General features: G+C 37.9%; 1 protein-coding gene across 7 annotated transcripts in view; it reads left to right on the forward strand.

Moving 5' to 3' along the window:
* Positions 1-16031, forward strand: part of mast4 (microtubule associated serine/threonine kinase family member 4) — a 101091-nt gene that overhangs the window by 14465 nt on the left and 70595 nt on the right. For all 7 annotated transcript variants that reach the window (XM_040007332.1, XM_040007333.1, XM_040007334.1 and 4 more), the window contains exons 2-3: positions 3469-3622; positions 9255-9382. In XM_040007332.1, coding sequence (XP_039863266.1) covers positions 3469-3622; positions 9255-9382 — 282 coding nt within the window. The remainder of the gene's footprint in view (positions 1-3468; positions 3623-9254; positions 9383-16031) is intronic.

Here is a 16031-nt window from a genome sequence, read left to right on the forward strand (position 1 = left end):
TCACGTGGTTATTTTAATAGATTAAAGGACGTCCATCAGGTCATTGTACGTGTGCCACCTTTCATCGCTGGCATTCAGAAGTTAGGACTGAATGATGCAGGAGTTTTCACAAATTGTTTCACGGCATAACCGTAAGCTGCTTATTTATGCAGTGTCTGGTTATTATCTGTGTGCTTGAAAGTTACATAACCATCTGTTCATGTGTGATTATTTTAAATGTATTTGGCTTTAAACACCTGGGCACTGTTACACCAGCTGTTAGGAAGGTCACAATTTGCTATATCATCACATTAGTTTTAGTCTTTACCAACTATTTCAACATCACTAAATTAGTGTTAATCATACTTAATTAGCTGCTACTTTTGTTTACATATATTAATTACTCTGAATTTTACACACACAAATGCTAGCTGTAATCGGGACAGCTCACTAAATTAGATTTGCAAGAATTTGTAATGTATTTAGTCCTGTGTTGATTGTCTGTGACATGTAGCACCATTGGAGGAAAACTGTCTCGCTTCACTGTGTACTGTACCACTGCACATGGTTGAAATTTCAATAAAGCCACTTAAATATCAGGATTCTTACCTACAGTTTTATTTTTTGTAGCAGACCCGTGAACAGAGAGTTATAGCTTGTTGTAGATATTTATGAGGGAAATTGCAGTTACTCCTGAGTTACTCCTTTCAAGCTACTAGCTCCTGAATGACTGCGCGATTCCATTTATACAGAGAGTCAGCTCTACAGTCGCTTCTGATTTCTCCCTGGAACAGCCGATTATTAGTATCTTTTGGGAAAAACATTACCATTCAGTATTAGAAACTAAACATGAGTAAACCAATATGAAACGGTAATCAGTATCAGACAGAAAAACCCAAGCATATCTAACTTAAGGATTAGTTTTTGTTTAATATGATCAGTGACTTCATTGTAAACAGCTTGCACGACACTACCTCTAAAACATATTTCTTCATGTACACATGTTAATGATTTGCATCTTTTGCTCCTAAAACCATTTTAATGATGCCACAGATACTTCCTGTTTGCACAGTTGTTTGCTTTTGATGGGCCTGTGCTTCAGATTGAGAAACAGATAGTTTCCTAGCAACTATCTTGCACATTATTCAAGTGAGTGAGTCTGTTTTTAATGGTGCAACCTGATGTTGTAAATAAGGATTTAGCAGAGACTGTGCATCCAATCCACGTAAAGCTGGTGCAGCCAAATCCTGAGCTTAACAGATGACTGAACCTTTTAGTCTTCAAAGGACATTCAGATAGGAAACTGGAGGTCGCAGTGAACTACAGGGTTCCTGCAATTATAGTGTGATGAAGATGCTTGAGACTGAGTACTGTGTATTGAGATTCAAGTTGAAATCCTTGTATTTTTCGCTCACTTAGCTTATGTAAAGCTTATTAGTATGTAGTGCTACCGTACAGTTTGCATTAAAGAATGAGTTGTTGTTATACATAATCAAAGTAATAATGGAATTGAGGCATATCTAGATAACTTGTAGGCAGTACAGTGGAGCTATACCAATAGCAAGGATGTCCTGGTTTGAGTCCATGGTCTTCCTGCGCCTGCTGGACTTCTCTTCGGCTACTCTGACATCCTCCCACAATCCAGATACATGCTTGTTAGGTTAGCTGGTGATTCTAAACTGTCTGTAGTTGTGTGGTTGTCTGTCTCTCTGTGTTGGCTCTGTGATAGACTGGTAGCCTAACCAGGATAGACTTAATCAGGACCAAAAAAATGTGTAAGTGTAACTCAAATATTGAAGTACAGATGAAAAGTCTTTGTCACTGTGTTTGTTTAATACACTCAGCATTACATGTGCTTAAATTGTATAGCAAATTCATTCTGTGAATACACACAGTACATTTAAGCCAGGGGTGTCCAGCTCCAGGCCTCAATGGCTGGTGGCCTGCAGGTTTTAGATGTGTCCTTGATCCAACACAGCTGATTTAAATGGCTCAATTTCCTCCTCAACATGTCTTAAGGTTCTCGAGAGGCCTGGTAATGAACTAATCATTTGATTCAGGAGTGTGGACGCAGGGTGATATCTGATTTAAGCCATCCTTTTCCATGTACTGAACTCTATGTGCCACCTTGGTATAAATGCAGTTGATGTGTGTGCTTATACACAGCTAAAAGTCTATGCATTCTCCACTATGCGGCACATGGTTTGCTGTTCATCATGTCTAGCAGTTCTACAACTCAGACTGATATGCACAGTGATATTTGCCCTCAGCACAAATACCATATTATGTTTTAACAACGACCATTACTGTTGTAGAGCCTGGGCGTTTCAAAATCATGAGATCTTGATGGTACAGTCCTGTACGGTCTTGTAAACTGTCCTGTTACTGTGTGCTTATTGTTAATAATGTGTTTTAGTACCAGTGGGTAACTTTATTGTTAAGTTTATGTATTTAGCATTTCAAAAGTACAGCTATTATTTGCTTATGTTTTTTCTTTCTTTTTACTATATAGCTGTTGCCTTAGACTTCTGTATTTACTGTGAGCTCATGTCACCCTACAGAGGGTTCGTTTTCATTGTCCTTCATAGATTTAGGATCATGAATCATCCCACAGAGAAGCAAAGGGCATTTCCTTCCACAGAGTGCTCTGAGCCTTGTATGTCTTTGTATTCTCAGGGAGGGCCTCTTCCTAGGTTTTATTTGTTCTGAGCTTCCAAGGTATTATCTCCTGAGAATACACTGGACTTCTGTAATGTGTTGTGCTTGTATCATGAGGAGTGTTAGCAATGGATTTGTCATATTGCTTGACATAAACAGTTGGGCATTTTTCTTTTAAACATTTCTCATGAATTATGAATAATGAAAGCACACTGAGTACTTACACTGTCATGTAAGCACGCCCTTTCACATTCAGTATCCTTGAACTAAGAATGACATTTGGAATTAATCAGATGTTGCTACAAGCTGTTTGCTGAACGTTTCTTTTCTGGAAAACACTCTGGCAATTCCCTTTCAACATTGTCTGAGTAGTCCAAGCCTGTCCTTGGGTTTGCCTGATGTATTTAGACTCTGCAGGTCTCCTTCAGCAAAGAGTCTTTAATGACCAGAAGTAAATTGACACACACACATTCATATAGGATGTGTGTGAGATGGATACTTGCCCTATACTCGATGGGGTAGGTATCTCGCCCGAGATACTATCCAAGCATCCAGAATGGGGCAGATGGGATCAAACTGCCAACCTTTTGATTAGTAGGTGACCTACTCTACCACGTGAGCTACAGCCACCTCAAGATAGAAAATTATTCTTAAAATGCAACATACTATTACTGCATTACTGATTAAATGCTGAAAAATATTATACAAGCTAAATTCTTTTCTTCATTATATAAAAGTTTATTTTGGATTTTCGCACTTGTATTGCTTTGCCTCCAAAAAAGTTTGCTAAACTTAATTCTTCAATTCTTTGTGCCTTTGTTCTTTCCCTAGTTTGATAACATCCTCTACCCACCCTCCACATACCTCAGGAAGTCCAGTAACCCAGAGCTGACACATGGGTTAAGTCCTGCACTCAAATTTAAACGACATCTCAGTGAGGATGGAAGAAACGTTAGAAGGAGGAGCCTTGGAGGTGGACTCACAGGTAATGTTTTTTTTTTTAAAGTTCTCACTAGTTTGATTTACACTGAAAGATTGACATCATCCATGAGCAAGTGCTGCCAGATCCTAGCAAAGATGAAAACGTCTTTGGTTCTGGAAAGTTTTCTCCTTTGGGGCTGCCTTTTTGGTTGTGTTCCTGTATTCCCATAATATTATGACTCATAGTCTGGGTACACAAATAATAAACATATGACATACACTCTTTAAAACCACTTAAGAGGAGAGTTTGTGTATTTTTGTTCAGCCTGATTTCCTTCACTGTAATTAAGTTTTCTCTGTGTAACCAAAACATTAATAAAAACTCCACATGAAGGATCCAGTAAGCAAACATAAAAGTCCCTCATCAAATCACTTAATAATTCCCCACTCAGTGAAATGTACCTTCATGTGTAATTTTCACCACTTCCCACTGCTTGAAAATGTATTCAGAGTGGTTGACCCCAGAGACAGAGGCAACACTTAATCATTCAAACATAGTTGGCTGATCCATCATGAATAGGTCTTTAATCCAGAACATGTTTTCCCTCTTATCATTAGTGATTAGCAGCTATGGAGATGTTTTTGCTTTCAATTATTAGTGGCTTTATAGTACAGTGGAATTTAATTTATGGTGTTAAGAGCATTGAAAAGTGACTTTAAAATGTATTTCCAGAAGCTGCCTTGGTTAATAATCAGGATAATCCACAGATCCTACTGTGAACAATTTTCAGTGTTAGTGTGTGCCTGTGTGTTACTCTGAGAGAGCATTGCCCGAGGAATTAAACAAAAGTTTCACCCTTCTACAGGAAAAAATTTGAGAATGCATCAGTGATGCATCAGTTGCTAAAGCCAAAACGATTACATCATCATCTGCAGACACCACAGATCCGTCTTAAATACCACCAAACTGGACACCTTGCGAAACTGTAAAACATAACAGCATCGTTGTGGAATTATGCGCAGGCTATTTGCTGGCATTATGTGTGGTTTTACAGAACATGTTTTTCTCACAATGAACGGTGAGTTCAAAAATGTTTGGTATCATGTGGTCAAGTCATAAACTTTAGAGCAGCACTCGGGCCTTTTAACCATTTGAATACATGCAGAAATAGCTGTACTGGAATAGCTTTTGTACATTTAAACACAAGAAAGCTATTTGGAAAAATATTTGGCATTAGAAGCAAAGTCTCCATCACTGCGGACCGGTGGCAGCAGATAGCTCCACCTCCCAGAGCCTGGTTCAGCGGGTTCTTTCTCCAGACATTTCTTCCTGTTAGAAGGGAGTTTTTCCTTCTCTCTGTCGCCAAGTGTTTGGTCATTTCATTGTTTTTTCTTTATTATTGAAGGGTCTTTACCTTAAAATATAAAGCACCTTAAGGTGACTGTTGTTTTGTTATATAAATACATACAATATAAATACAATACAAGTGTGAAATAAATAACCTTAATTCCTCACTCTGAGACCGACATTCATTATTTTATGTGAAGGACAATATCACGCTTGACTATAACACTGCCTTGGCCCATTTTCACCCATAGCAAATCTTTTAGTCAGGCTCAAATATTTAATCAGTGCATACCCCTGTGGAAGTAAAATCATAGAAACGCCATACTGTCACTGTCAGAGAGAGCGCTATGGAAAATAAAATGCAACAAACAGCTTCAAGTTTCAGTATCTGTCTGGATATATCAGTGGGTGAACTGTTAGAGATGGAGACTGGTGTTAGATAAATGGAAAACCACTGTATGTTCTGTTATGCTCTGAGGGGCACTTTGCTCATATTTTGGATCTACTTGGAATTAAGAGTTGCTGCTAACAAGTACAAAGTCATTCTCAGTGAGTACCTTTATTCTATAATGTATCATCTGGGATTACAGTAGCTTTATCCAAATGGGACCAGGTGTCGCTCACTCATCAAGACACACAATGAATGTCTTCTAAAAAAAGAATGGTGTTTCATCCTTACACTAGGCCAATTTAAGTGGTGGCCAGCACCACTTTGTATTAATATGTTTTGTTTTGGGGTTTTTTGTGCTCACTGGCCTTGTTTGCTTCGATTCAGTAATTGGAAGCCCCTTGACTTTGAACAGCTTATTTTTTCCCTTGTGACGTATTTATGGAGACCCAGCTCGCTAATTGAAATGCTAACCTTTTAACATTCAGTAGAAAATTGTTTTCATCAGGTGCAGCTTTGAATAAAAGGATTAGCCTTTACTAATAGGGCTGCATAAAACATAAGGCTAAACAAACTGCACACAGCAAGTTCCCTTTTCCTGACTAGAACAAGATGAGTGTGATGTTTTGGTTTCTTACTCAAAATGTATTTTTCTTGGGTTTTGCTATAGATTATTTGTGCTTGCAGCCTGCAGGGTATTGACTGCTTTTGAAAAGTTGTTGAATACAGTGTGCTTCAGTGATGTATACACCAGAAATTTAGTATCAAAATGGAAAAGTTTTTGAAATCAGTGAGTCTTTAGGTTAACAGCACAACTGCAGACCCAACATGCCTGGGTCAGGGCAGTACTTGCAATCTTTAAAGAAATCCATATCATGCACTAGGTTTTAAGACTAGTATAGTCAAATCTTTGTGTTCATATAAAAGCTACGGTCAGCTTTGAATATACTTAATACAGAAGTGCTTGAGATATAAACAGGATGAGGAGTGTTTCTGTCCTGGTAATGTGAACATTGTGACAAAACAGTGTAGCTTAATCGCTTAAATTTAGACAAGTTGGACTAAATTGAATTTGAAGGTTAAACAGGTTGCCTCTTTTACCCTTCAAGGTTCTGGAAGCATGCATGAACATAGCAATAAGTTAGATTTAAACAGTGTGTTAAACTGAAGCAGTGTGTGTGTAGAGACTCTAATTTGTTTCAGTGTATTACACATGATGGTTCGAAGAGGTGTGGTTGAAAGATCTAGGAAATGACCTTTCAAATACCTGTTCAAAATCTAAATAAAACTGCCCCCCCCGACACCCCTGTTTCTGAAAGTGTTGACTAGTGTGTGACAGATTTCCTTTGTGCTGGGATGTGATGGGCTCTAGTGAGGAAAACATTTGCTGGTAAGGAAGGAAGGACTTTAATTTTCCCTCCTCATCCTGTTTGGTCTCCCCTCTGTTCTCTTGGTTTTGAAGCAGTGATCACAGTGCAACTGTCAGGATTACAGCAGCACAATAGGCAGATATGAGCAGATAGTCTTATTTATTACAAAGCGGTTGTCTGACTAAAGCCTAAAACGGATATTCATAATTAGTCTGCTATGGAAAAGAAATGTGACAAAACAAAAAACAGCTTATTTTTCCAAAACATTTAATTTTCCCTTTAATTTTCTGTAGAACCTTGAGAAGAAAGATGAGAGACTACTACACCAGTACTATCTTTATTGCCCAACAACAATAAAAGCTGACATTTCACTGTGTCTACTTTAAAGGTTATTTAAGGGTCAGGTCTGCTGATTTACTCCCACATGGGAGTGAAATCAACAACTGGGTTTCAGAGAACAACAGTGAGAGATATATAATGAACCACAGTGGTTAGAAAAATATTGAAAAGTAAAATAATATGTTGTCATGAACATAACAGAAATGTTTACTGTATGTAACTGATCTAATTAATTCTGTAAATGTTCCAAATTTCTGAACATTGCATTGCACGCTTGTAATGGGAGAGTAATGCCATAATGCAATTACTGCCTATCCTAGATTATACAGTGGTCCACTTCTGATACATCAGATTGCATAATCATAATTGTATTGTATTACTCACCAGCATGCAATTAAGAGAAAACATTTGAGAGAAATGTCACAGACACAATGTTACACGTACCTGGTTATAGGGCAGGTAATTGCTACTCGCATGTATACATCTGGTGTTGTGCCCAGCAACAGCTATAGCTGTAGTTGTTTTTGCTTAAAATAAGATTGCTTTAATCATTTTATAATCATCATCAGTAGCGCTCATAAAGCTAATTTAGAAAAGTGTTTGATCTCAACAGAAAAGCAAATTTGTTGAATTTATGTAATTAACATGAAATTAATTGGGAATGTTGAATAAGACTGAGTTATTAATGGCACCGTAGCTCATTAATTTTTAAATGGAAAATCTTTAGAGGCCTTTTCAGCTCCTCTTACACTCGTTGTTTTATCTAATGTCAACATGTGTTTTTCTTTCCAGAAAACAGGAACAGTTTTACGTGACTCAGAGCTTTTTAGCAGGAGTGTAGGTTTTCAAACTGAAAATGAAATTAAAACGTCTTCTGGACATAGATGCATCTTAAATAGCATTATTGTTTGAATTCAGATTTTGCTGTTAGCAATGCAGTGAATTGACAAACTTCCCTTTTTAGCTTATCTTGAGCAAAACACACCTGATAAATGGAGGCCTGCCTTAGGCTAAATGTTTTTGACATACCTCCTCCCTTTCTGTTTTGTGCTCAGCCTTCTTATCTTTCCTTCCTTCTCACTGTTCTTCTGTTTATTCTGTAAACTGAACATGACACTAAAATACACACTTGTGAATACAAACGAGACATTTTTTTTTCAAATTCATGAAAATCCAGTTTCACAGTGACGTCCACTAATTTAAATGGTGAGCTTCTGAATTAGCCTTCATCTTTGCCCTGCCTTTGTGTGCTGAAGATTTATGATAGAAGATGGCAGATAAAAGTGGGTGAGAGGTAAAAGTAGAATTGGTGCCATCTAGCTGCCATATTCAGCTTTGCAAAGAATATTGTTGTGCAGGAGTACTGTTTTTAAAACTTATAGGGCAACCCATTTGTTTACTTTTAGTAAACTGTGGTGGCACTGTTAGTTAGTGTTTTTTTGTTTGTTTGTTTTTTTTCCCCCTTCTGGCTTAATCTAAACCCTCGACATCCCGCCTGGCTGTTGGAAATTCAGCTCAGCATGTTCAACAAGAGCAGAAAGATTTTCTTGTCTTTCCTGTTACTGGTTTGACATTTGACCTGTAGTCTCCCTGTTTTCTTCCTGTGGTCATGGATTATCAGGCTGTGTAAAGGATTCTGGCTTTAGATTTAGACACAATTGTATAAATTTATTTTAATTTTTTTTTTAAACCAGTCCCTGTTAAGAAGTTTTGTGCTTACCTGGTTGAGCAGAAGCCTCTTTAGGCTCCGTGTGTGTCACTCCTGTCCGACTCTCACCCTGCTTTCCAGTCCACTCTGTAACTATTCTGTGCATTAAATGCCAAATGTTATTCTTACAAAAAGTTATGAGAGTAAATTATTATTTAAAAACAAATGAGTGCATAATAACGTTCAAAAGGTTGCTTTGAGGGCCTGTAACTCAGAATACTGATAGTATGAGTGATTAGGAAATGCTTGTGAATGAGCTGGTGTAGTTGGACCTCGTTTAACCGTTTCACCTGTGTTGGGTTGTTTTTCTTAAAACTGAGGTAAAAATCTGAGATGAAAGATAAAAAGATGCTTCAAGTTTTGTCTTCTAATTTTTTTTTGAAATTATATCAAACAACGTTGAATCTTAGCAAGATGGGCGCTTTTACATTGTTGTCCAAACTTATCAAACTATTCATTTATTTTCTGTAGTTCTCAAATATAATTAATTCAAATTTTCACTGTGCTTGTGTTCAGTGTTTTCTCTCCTGTTTTGTTTTGCAGGCAAGTATCTTCTGCTACCCACTAACCTTCAGCAGACAGCTGGCCAGGCATCATCTGAGACGTCCAACCTGGTTCGAATGCGTTCCCTGAACCTTGGAAAGTCAGACCCCTCCCTCACCTCCAGCCTGGTGAGTAATTCATTATGTCAGCCACTGTGAAATCTGTTACCCTGATTCAGGCAGACACAAAAGCCATTGTTTTGTAAATTTCACTAAACCAGTTGTTCCATAATATTGGACCCCCCGCCCCTCGCATATAAGCACTGCATAGAAGACACTCTGCATATAAGTAGTGTCTGAATAACAGTTAAATATATTAGATACAGTAAGAGGGTTTTTCTTATATTTTCCTCCTGCAGGCAGTCAGAAATAAACATGGTAGCACATATGTCATTAAATGTTCCCGTCAGCCAAACCTTCCCTAAATCCTACTAAAATTTAAAGTATGTTTTAACAAAAACTTTGAAATGACAAAATTATAAATCCAATCAATCCAAAATCAAATTAATCGCAAATAATTGAACATCTTTCTTCTTAATACATAAAGCTAGCTTGCTATTTGTTTTTGCAAGTGTATAATACTTCAAAAAATAAAACGGCAAAAACCAAAAAAGGTATAATTAGTTGCTTACTAGTGTGAGCCAATATCAAGATTTTCAGGTAAGTGTACCTCCTGCTGTCAGTGACTGAGACTAACAGTTTTTTCATGGGTTTTATTTTTAGTTTCATGTATTTCCACTAACCTGTGGTCCAGCGAATGACCTGTATGTTTTTCTTAAGACTGTATCCTGTCACTACTGACAGATAATGAAACGCCTAACTGCGTTGTTTGTTCTGTAAATGTTTCTATTTCTGTTTATAAACCGGTTTACATTTCTGCATTTTCTGTTGATACAGTATATGACGGACTGCACATCAGCAACATCAGCATTCATATTGATCAGAGATATTGTACCAGATGCACGAAGGCAATTTTAAACTGGTGCATATCTGTGTAGTTTAAAGTCTAAACATTAAAAAAAGGGGATGATGTTGATTGAGGTCCAGGTGCATCTGTGCTTTGACATAAATTGCGTCATGAAGACAGACCTGACCTTCACTGTGCTCCCGCTCGGTTCTTTCAGATGACACTGATAGATACTCTGATGCCGTATTGTGATCTTATTATCTCAGGACCAAGATGCAATCAAAGGAAGAGGGTAATCTAATGCTGTTAACCTAGGAGTCATTTCTGTGTGTGCTTGGAATCGGTTACAGAAAAGGTTAATGTAATAAAAAAAAAAAAAGTAAGGTGTATGTTTGTATGCACAGGTGTGTCTCTGCTTACTTACTGTGAAAGCACATTTTTGCTAACTGATGCTCAGTGATCACAGTGTGTTCACCCTAAAACAGGCACTGTAACCCCAGCTTGAGGGTGTCTGTTTTTCAAATGACTCATTATTTCATGTTGACAGTGTTTACATTAATAACAGTGCTGCAGTCAAACTGATGGACTATTTTGTCAAATAGACATATGTTATGTAGTTTGATAAACAATTTTTTTTTTTTAAATATTCTGCTGTTTTTAATCTTAACAAATTTTGTCTTGGTACAAGTCAGGTATTAAAATAGCCGGCCTGCTTCCTTACACTTGGGGGCGCTAGTGTATTTTCACTATGTGGAACTTAAATACATGTGCCCTTGTGCTTGTAAAAGCTTCACATTTTCCCTTTGGTTATTGTGCTCTGTACATGATTTGCTGTAACTTAATTCTCGTGTGAAGATGTCCTTCAGCTAATGTGTTCAATCAGTTTGACATCTGTGACTTTTATGTTATGTGTTATTGTAACACAGCCCTTGTACACATTGAGCATTAGATCAAATACTTGGTTAAACTATCATTGACAAAAATCTTTCTGTCTCGGCGGATTTGTATTAGGCTACTAAGACACAGTGCCAGATTTATCAGGTTCTGTTTATCCAGTGTGTTAACATGAAAGTGCATTTGTGTCATTGTGAGCCCAGATTGAGTCAAAAGTCAATTTTGTGCACTCATAGCACAGTCTATAAGGCCATGGGGTCCTAAGAGGCTAACGTACAATATTTTCAAGCGATAGTTTTGTGTGGGGTTTTTTTTTTTTTTTAAAGGTTATTTGTAGGATCTCCCAGGACATGTTTAAGGTCAGTGAAAGGTTGTGGCCTTGATTCAACCTCTGAAAATTATTCGAGTGTAACCAAACGTCTTTTGTTCCTTTAGCTTGATGAAACGTGGTGCCTCCCATACAAATGTAATGTGGGAAGAACAATGTTAAGTGGTTGAGTCCCGTGATTGAGCTGTGACAGACTTTCATAATGTGTTTCAAAAAGCTGCTGCTGTATAGTGCTGTTTATATTTGTAACTTGAAAATGACACTGGACAAGTATTGTAAATTTAGCACTCGTGAAAATTAATGTGCATCATTTGTTGTTAATGACTTTACAAAAAACGTATCGCCCTTTTTCAACTGCAAATTATGTTTTCAAAGTCAAATTGTCAATACTGCTTATATCAAATGAGATAAACTATTTAACTTTTCTTAGCTTAGCTCTCATTTTACAGATAAAAGAATTTAATGTTCCAGTGCTTTATGGTTTTATTAACATTATCTCAGGATAGTGACGCATGAGATGAGCCCTCTTGTTTGTAGTATTTTAATTTATTTAATAAAATATTGATAATGATTATCACCATGCAAAATATTACGATATTATGCTATATTGATTTTTTTTCCTCTATCCCCTTATATTTACTGGTTAAAACATAGAATTTTAAGTTCAGACAAATGTCTTAAAATCTGTCTAACAAAGACTTGATTGTTCTTAAACGTGTACGTCTTTACAGCTCCATCTTCTTTTTGTATGTATACAACGTATGGCCAGGTGTTATCGTTGTTCCTTTAGGAACAAAGATTGTGCCATTCTCTTCTGCTGATTCTTATTCTTAACACTGTTTGCATGACTCTGGTGACTCAGTGCTTAACGGCAGGAGAAAATGAAATACTGGTGACCGCTGCCCGGATACGGTGTTGTGTGGACACAAGCTGAATGGCTGATGTGTGCTGAATGGCTATATCTTAACAGTATCTTTTGAAGTCGGCTGCACTGACACCTCAGGGGTTCATCTACAGCCACTGTATTAGCCTGCCTTCAGAATGAGCTTAGAAAACATGTTGAATTGGCTGACCTTGAGAGAGGAGCAAAATGGATGAATATCTTAGCTTCTTGTCGATCTAAACATGCTCTTTCTTGGTTTTCTTCTTACAGTTTTAATTGATTTAATTTTGGTAATTTCACACTTTTTTGTAAATGAATATTTCCCTGCTTTGGAGGATAACTTTGCCTGAATACTGTTTTAGGGTAAAAACTCTTAAACAGTTTACTTCAACATGAAAAGATTAATCCTGTCACTTAGACCTTGCAGGCAGAATGACATTTGTCATAGTCATGGTTATGATTGGGAAGCCCTCCAGTCCTCGGCTATAATCACAATGAATGAATGGAGGCCTGCCAGAATACAAACTCTGTTATAGTCTGTCATTGTCGTCAGTTGTAACCCTGGTTAGATTTGGCAGATGAATTCTTGTCTGAACAGACTTGCTGCCAGAATTGGATGCTTTCTTGTTAGTTTAAAATGGGCCTCTGCCAACTGTAGGTGGTTTTCCATGACTACCACAAAGGTAGTTTTCATTACTTTGTACTCTGGCAGGGGTTTTGTATAAATATGTTTATCAGGAAATGGCATTAAAACTGTACAAGATACAGTTAACATATCACTAAAGACATAATTCTACAATGCCTGTGGTTAGACAGCTCATTGGCTTCTTTTCTGGATCTTCATTGGATAATTTCCTTTTTGCAGACGTTTCCAATGTGCAGAGGATTCATCCAATGACAGTCTAGGGACTTTGTTCATCTTCTGACTTTTGCTCTGCCAGCAGCAATGGGTTGATATTGTTTAGTGGTTTGAGTCAAATGTCTGCTTGATGGATTTCCATTTTGGTAAGTTTGACTTGTATTTAGTGTAATCAAACCCCATACGAACAGGAGCTAGCACCTCATCTGAAATTGTTTACAAAGAATACAGTACAAACGTGAAAGAATACCCAAGCAAATGCAAATATACAAACATACTAAACTAAGATATTATTTAACTTGCCAAGAATCAGCATGTTATTTCTTGCTCACATTAGAAGTTAGCTAAAGGCAGGCTCCATGTTAATACTCCTATCCTATACTTAGGTTATTTGTTTTTACCTCGTCTCCATCTATTTGTTTTCTATCTGTGCAAAAAAGCACCTTCTTTGCACAGATGACCTCAAGATCCCACAGCAATGTTTTACCCCTTTACCTCACTGGATTGCTGTTATTGGTCTTTGCCTTTTCTGTCCATCATGGTTTTCCATCATGCCCCTGAGTGTGCATGGTTTTTTGAGTAGCGTGGCCCATCTCTCTTGACTGTGATGCTCTTTGGCAGAAAATCAATACCTCACTTCTGGTGTGATATGGAGATAAGACTGCCATAATCCTGATGTTGTGCCTTTGTGGACTCTCGTTTTCGCTCGTAATTGTCAGTCACTGATGTCCTTTACTGATATCATTGTAGTTGGAGTAGTTTGTGTTTGCAAAGGAAGGAAATGCAGTTTATGTCAAGGCACACAAGGAAGAGTTGTGCCATAAATAGACAATTACAGATGTTACTGTCTATTGTAAACCAGATGCTGAGATGTTTGTACTTACTTTTTTTGAGGACATTGAGCGACGTATTGCTTTCTCTACCTTTCTACCCAAACCATCACAGCTGGTATGTGCGGTGATGGTTTGGGTTACCACAACTCTCTCACTGACCAAAATCTACACTAAACCTGAATATAAATAACCAACCAAACAACCACCCAAATTAAGCAATTCAGACATCAGTCTTCTGCTGCTTATCTGGGTTCAGGACATGTGGGAGAAGTCTAAACAAAGAAGATCAGACCTTCTTCTCCCTGGGCTACCTCTTATCATCCAAAGGGAAACCAAATTGTTTGCAAGACAGCTGCAAAACAGAATCTCTCCAGCGAGTCTTGGGTTTGAACTACCCAAACTGGCTCCTTTCGATGTGGAAGAGCAGCAGCTCTACTCAGTCCCTCTTCAATGACCAAGTTACTCACTCGGCGCATCTCTAAGGGAGAACCCAGCTACCCTTCGAAGGAAACTGATTTCCACAGCTTATATCTGCGACCTCATTCTTTTGGTCACTACCCAGAGTTCATGACCATAGGTGAGAGTAGGAACGTAGATTGACCTTTAAACCGTTAAATTTCATCTTATGAAGGGATTTGTATTTGTATTTACATGGTCACTCAGTATTGTCCAAATTAAATAAAATAGAGAGGAATTGAGAGTGGCTTCTGTTTCTTGTTGGTCACCTTTTCCCCTTGTTTTAAAGGTTTAAGGCTTACTTAATTCATTCACAGGTTGTCAGTTTTGGGTCTTAGTATGGCTGACACTGATTTGTATGGAGGGAATACACTCTTTCTAGTCTTACTGCTTTCTTCACATGCCATGTCCCTCCTCTGCCTGCCTTATATCTGCAGGTTACCTATTGGTCTGATAAGCCCGGGCAGAGCAGAGGCTGTGGGTCACTCAATCAGCACTCTCAGTGCCAGCTCTCCCTTTTTTCTCCAAAGGTAGTGAAAACAACCTCAGCTGTCCACCCGCCAGGAGGAAATGAGTCACAGACAACCCCTGGACTTTTCCCAGAGGCTTTTCTGTAGCCCTGCTCTGAGGCCATTGGCTCAAACTGTCTGCCTCAAAACCTCAAAACCCCTAAACCCATGTCAAAGCAGCTTTACTTCGTCTGATTTTATTTTCTGAAAGCTGTCCACAATGGGCTTTTTGATTTCTATTTATTTTAGAATTTTATAAGTGGCAATTTAGGCATTTATATTCGCATCTATACTGTGTCAATGACACAGTGTAATAAGTAGATAATAGAAATGTTCTTTTTGAGAAACAGTTTCACATAATAATGTTTAGATTGGTGTCTTCAGAGTTTTTATATAACTATAACTGTACATGTGTACTTTAAACCAGTATTTGGCATTTTCCTTTCCATAATTTGAATTTGCAATTGAAGTTCTTGGACAGGACCTATGAAAATCAGAATTATTGCCTGATGTTATTTGTCTGATTTCTTCACTTTCTTCTTCTTGTGCACCTCTGGGCCACTTCCACTTTTGTTCTCATCTTTTGAAATTGCTTCTAAGAACACTTCGAGTGCATTTCTTGGACTCTTCTTCTTGAGAGAGAGAGAAAGAGAGACTGAATTTCTCAACTTGGTCAAATCAACTCTCTTATTTCAGTGTCATTGTGTGCAAGAGAATAAACAATGGCATGCAACAAGTCTTTGGTTTGTTTTCATAGAATGTTCTCAGACGTCTCAGGGCGTTACAGTAGAATTCTAGGTAGAATGAGCATGCTCCTGGATGAAGTTGTGATCTGATGTGCTGAATTTGGGCTCAAGCTATGGACTCTTCCCTTGAAAACTCTAAAGAAGAGAAAAAAGGGCTCACAGAGGGAACTGAAAAAAGCAGAAGCACAAAAGTGGTGCAGAGGTGCACAAGACTGCTGCCACAGCTGGAGAAGGTGCAAGGGAATTTCAGACAGGTGACCCATTATGTCAACTTTTACATGAGATTACCTTTAAAACTAAGAGTTGCTTTTGAGAGCAGTGTTTAGAGACAACGTGGTTGTCTTTTAATGGAACAGTATTGGC

Source organism: Simochromis diagramma, unplaced genomic scaffold (assembly GCF_900408965.1).
Source record: "Simochromis diagramma unplaced genomic scaffold, fSimDia1.1 OVJJ01000682.1, whole genome shotgun sequence".
NCBI lineage: Eukaryota > Metazoa > Chordata > Actinopteri > Cichliformes > Cichlidae > Simochromis > Simochromis diagramma.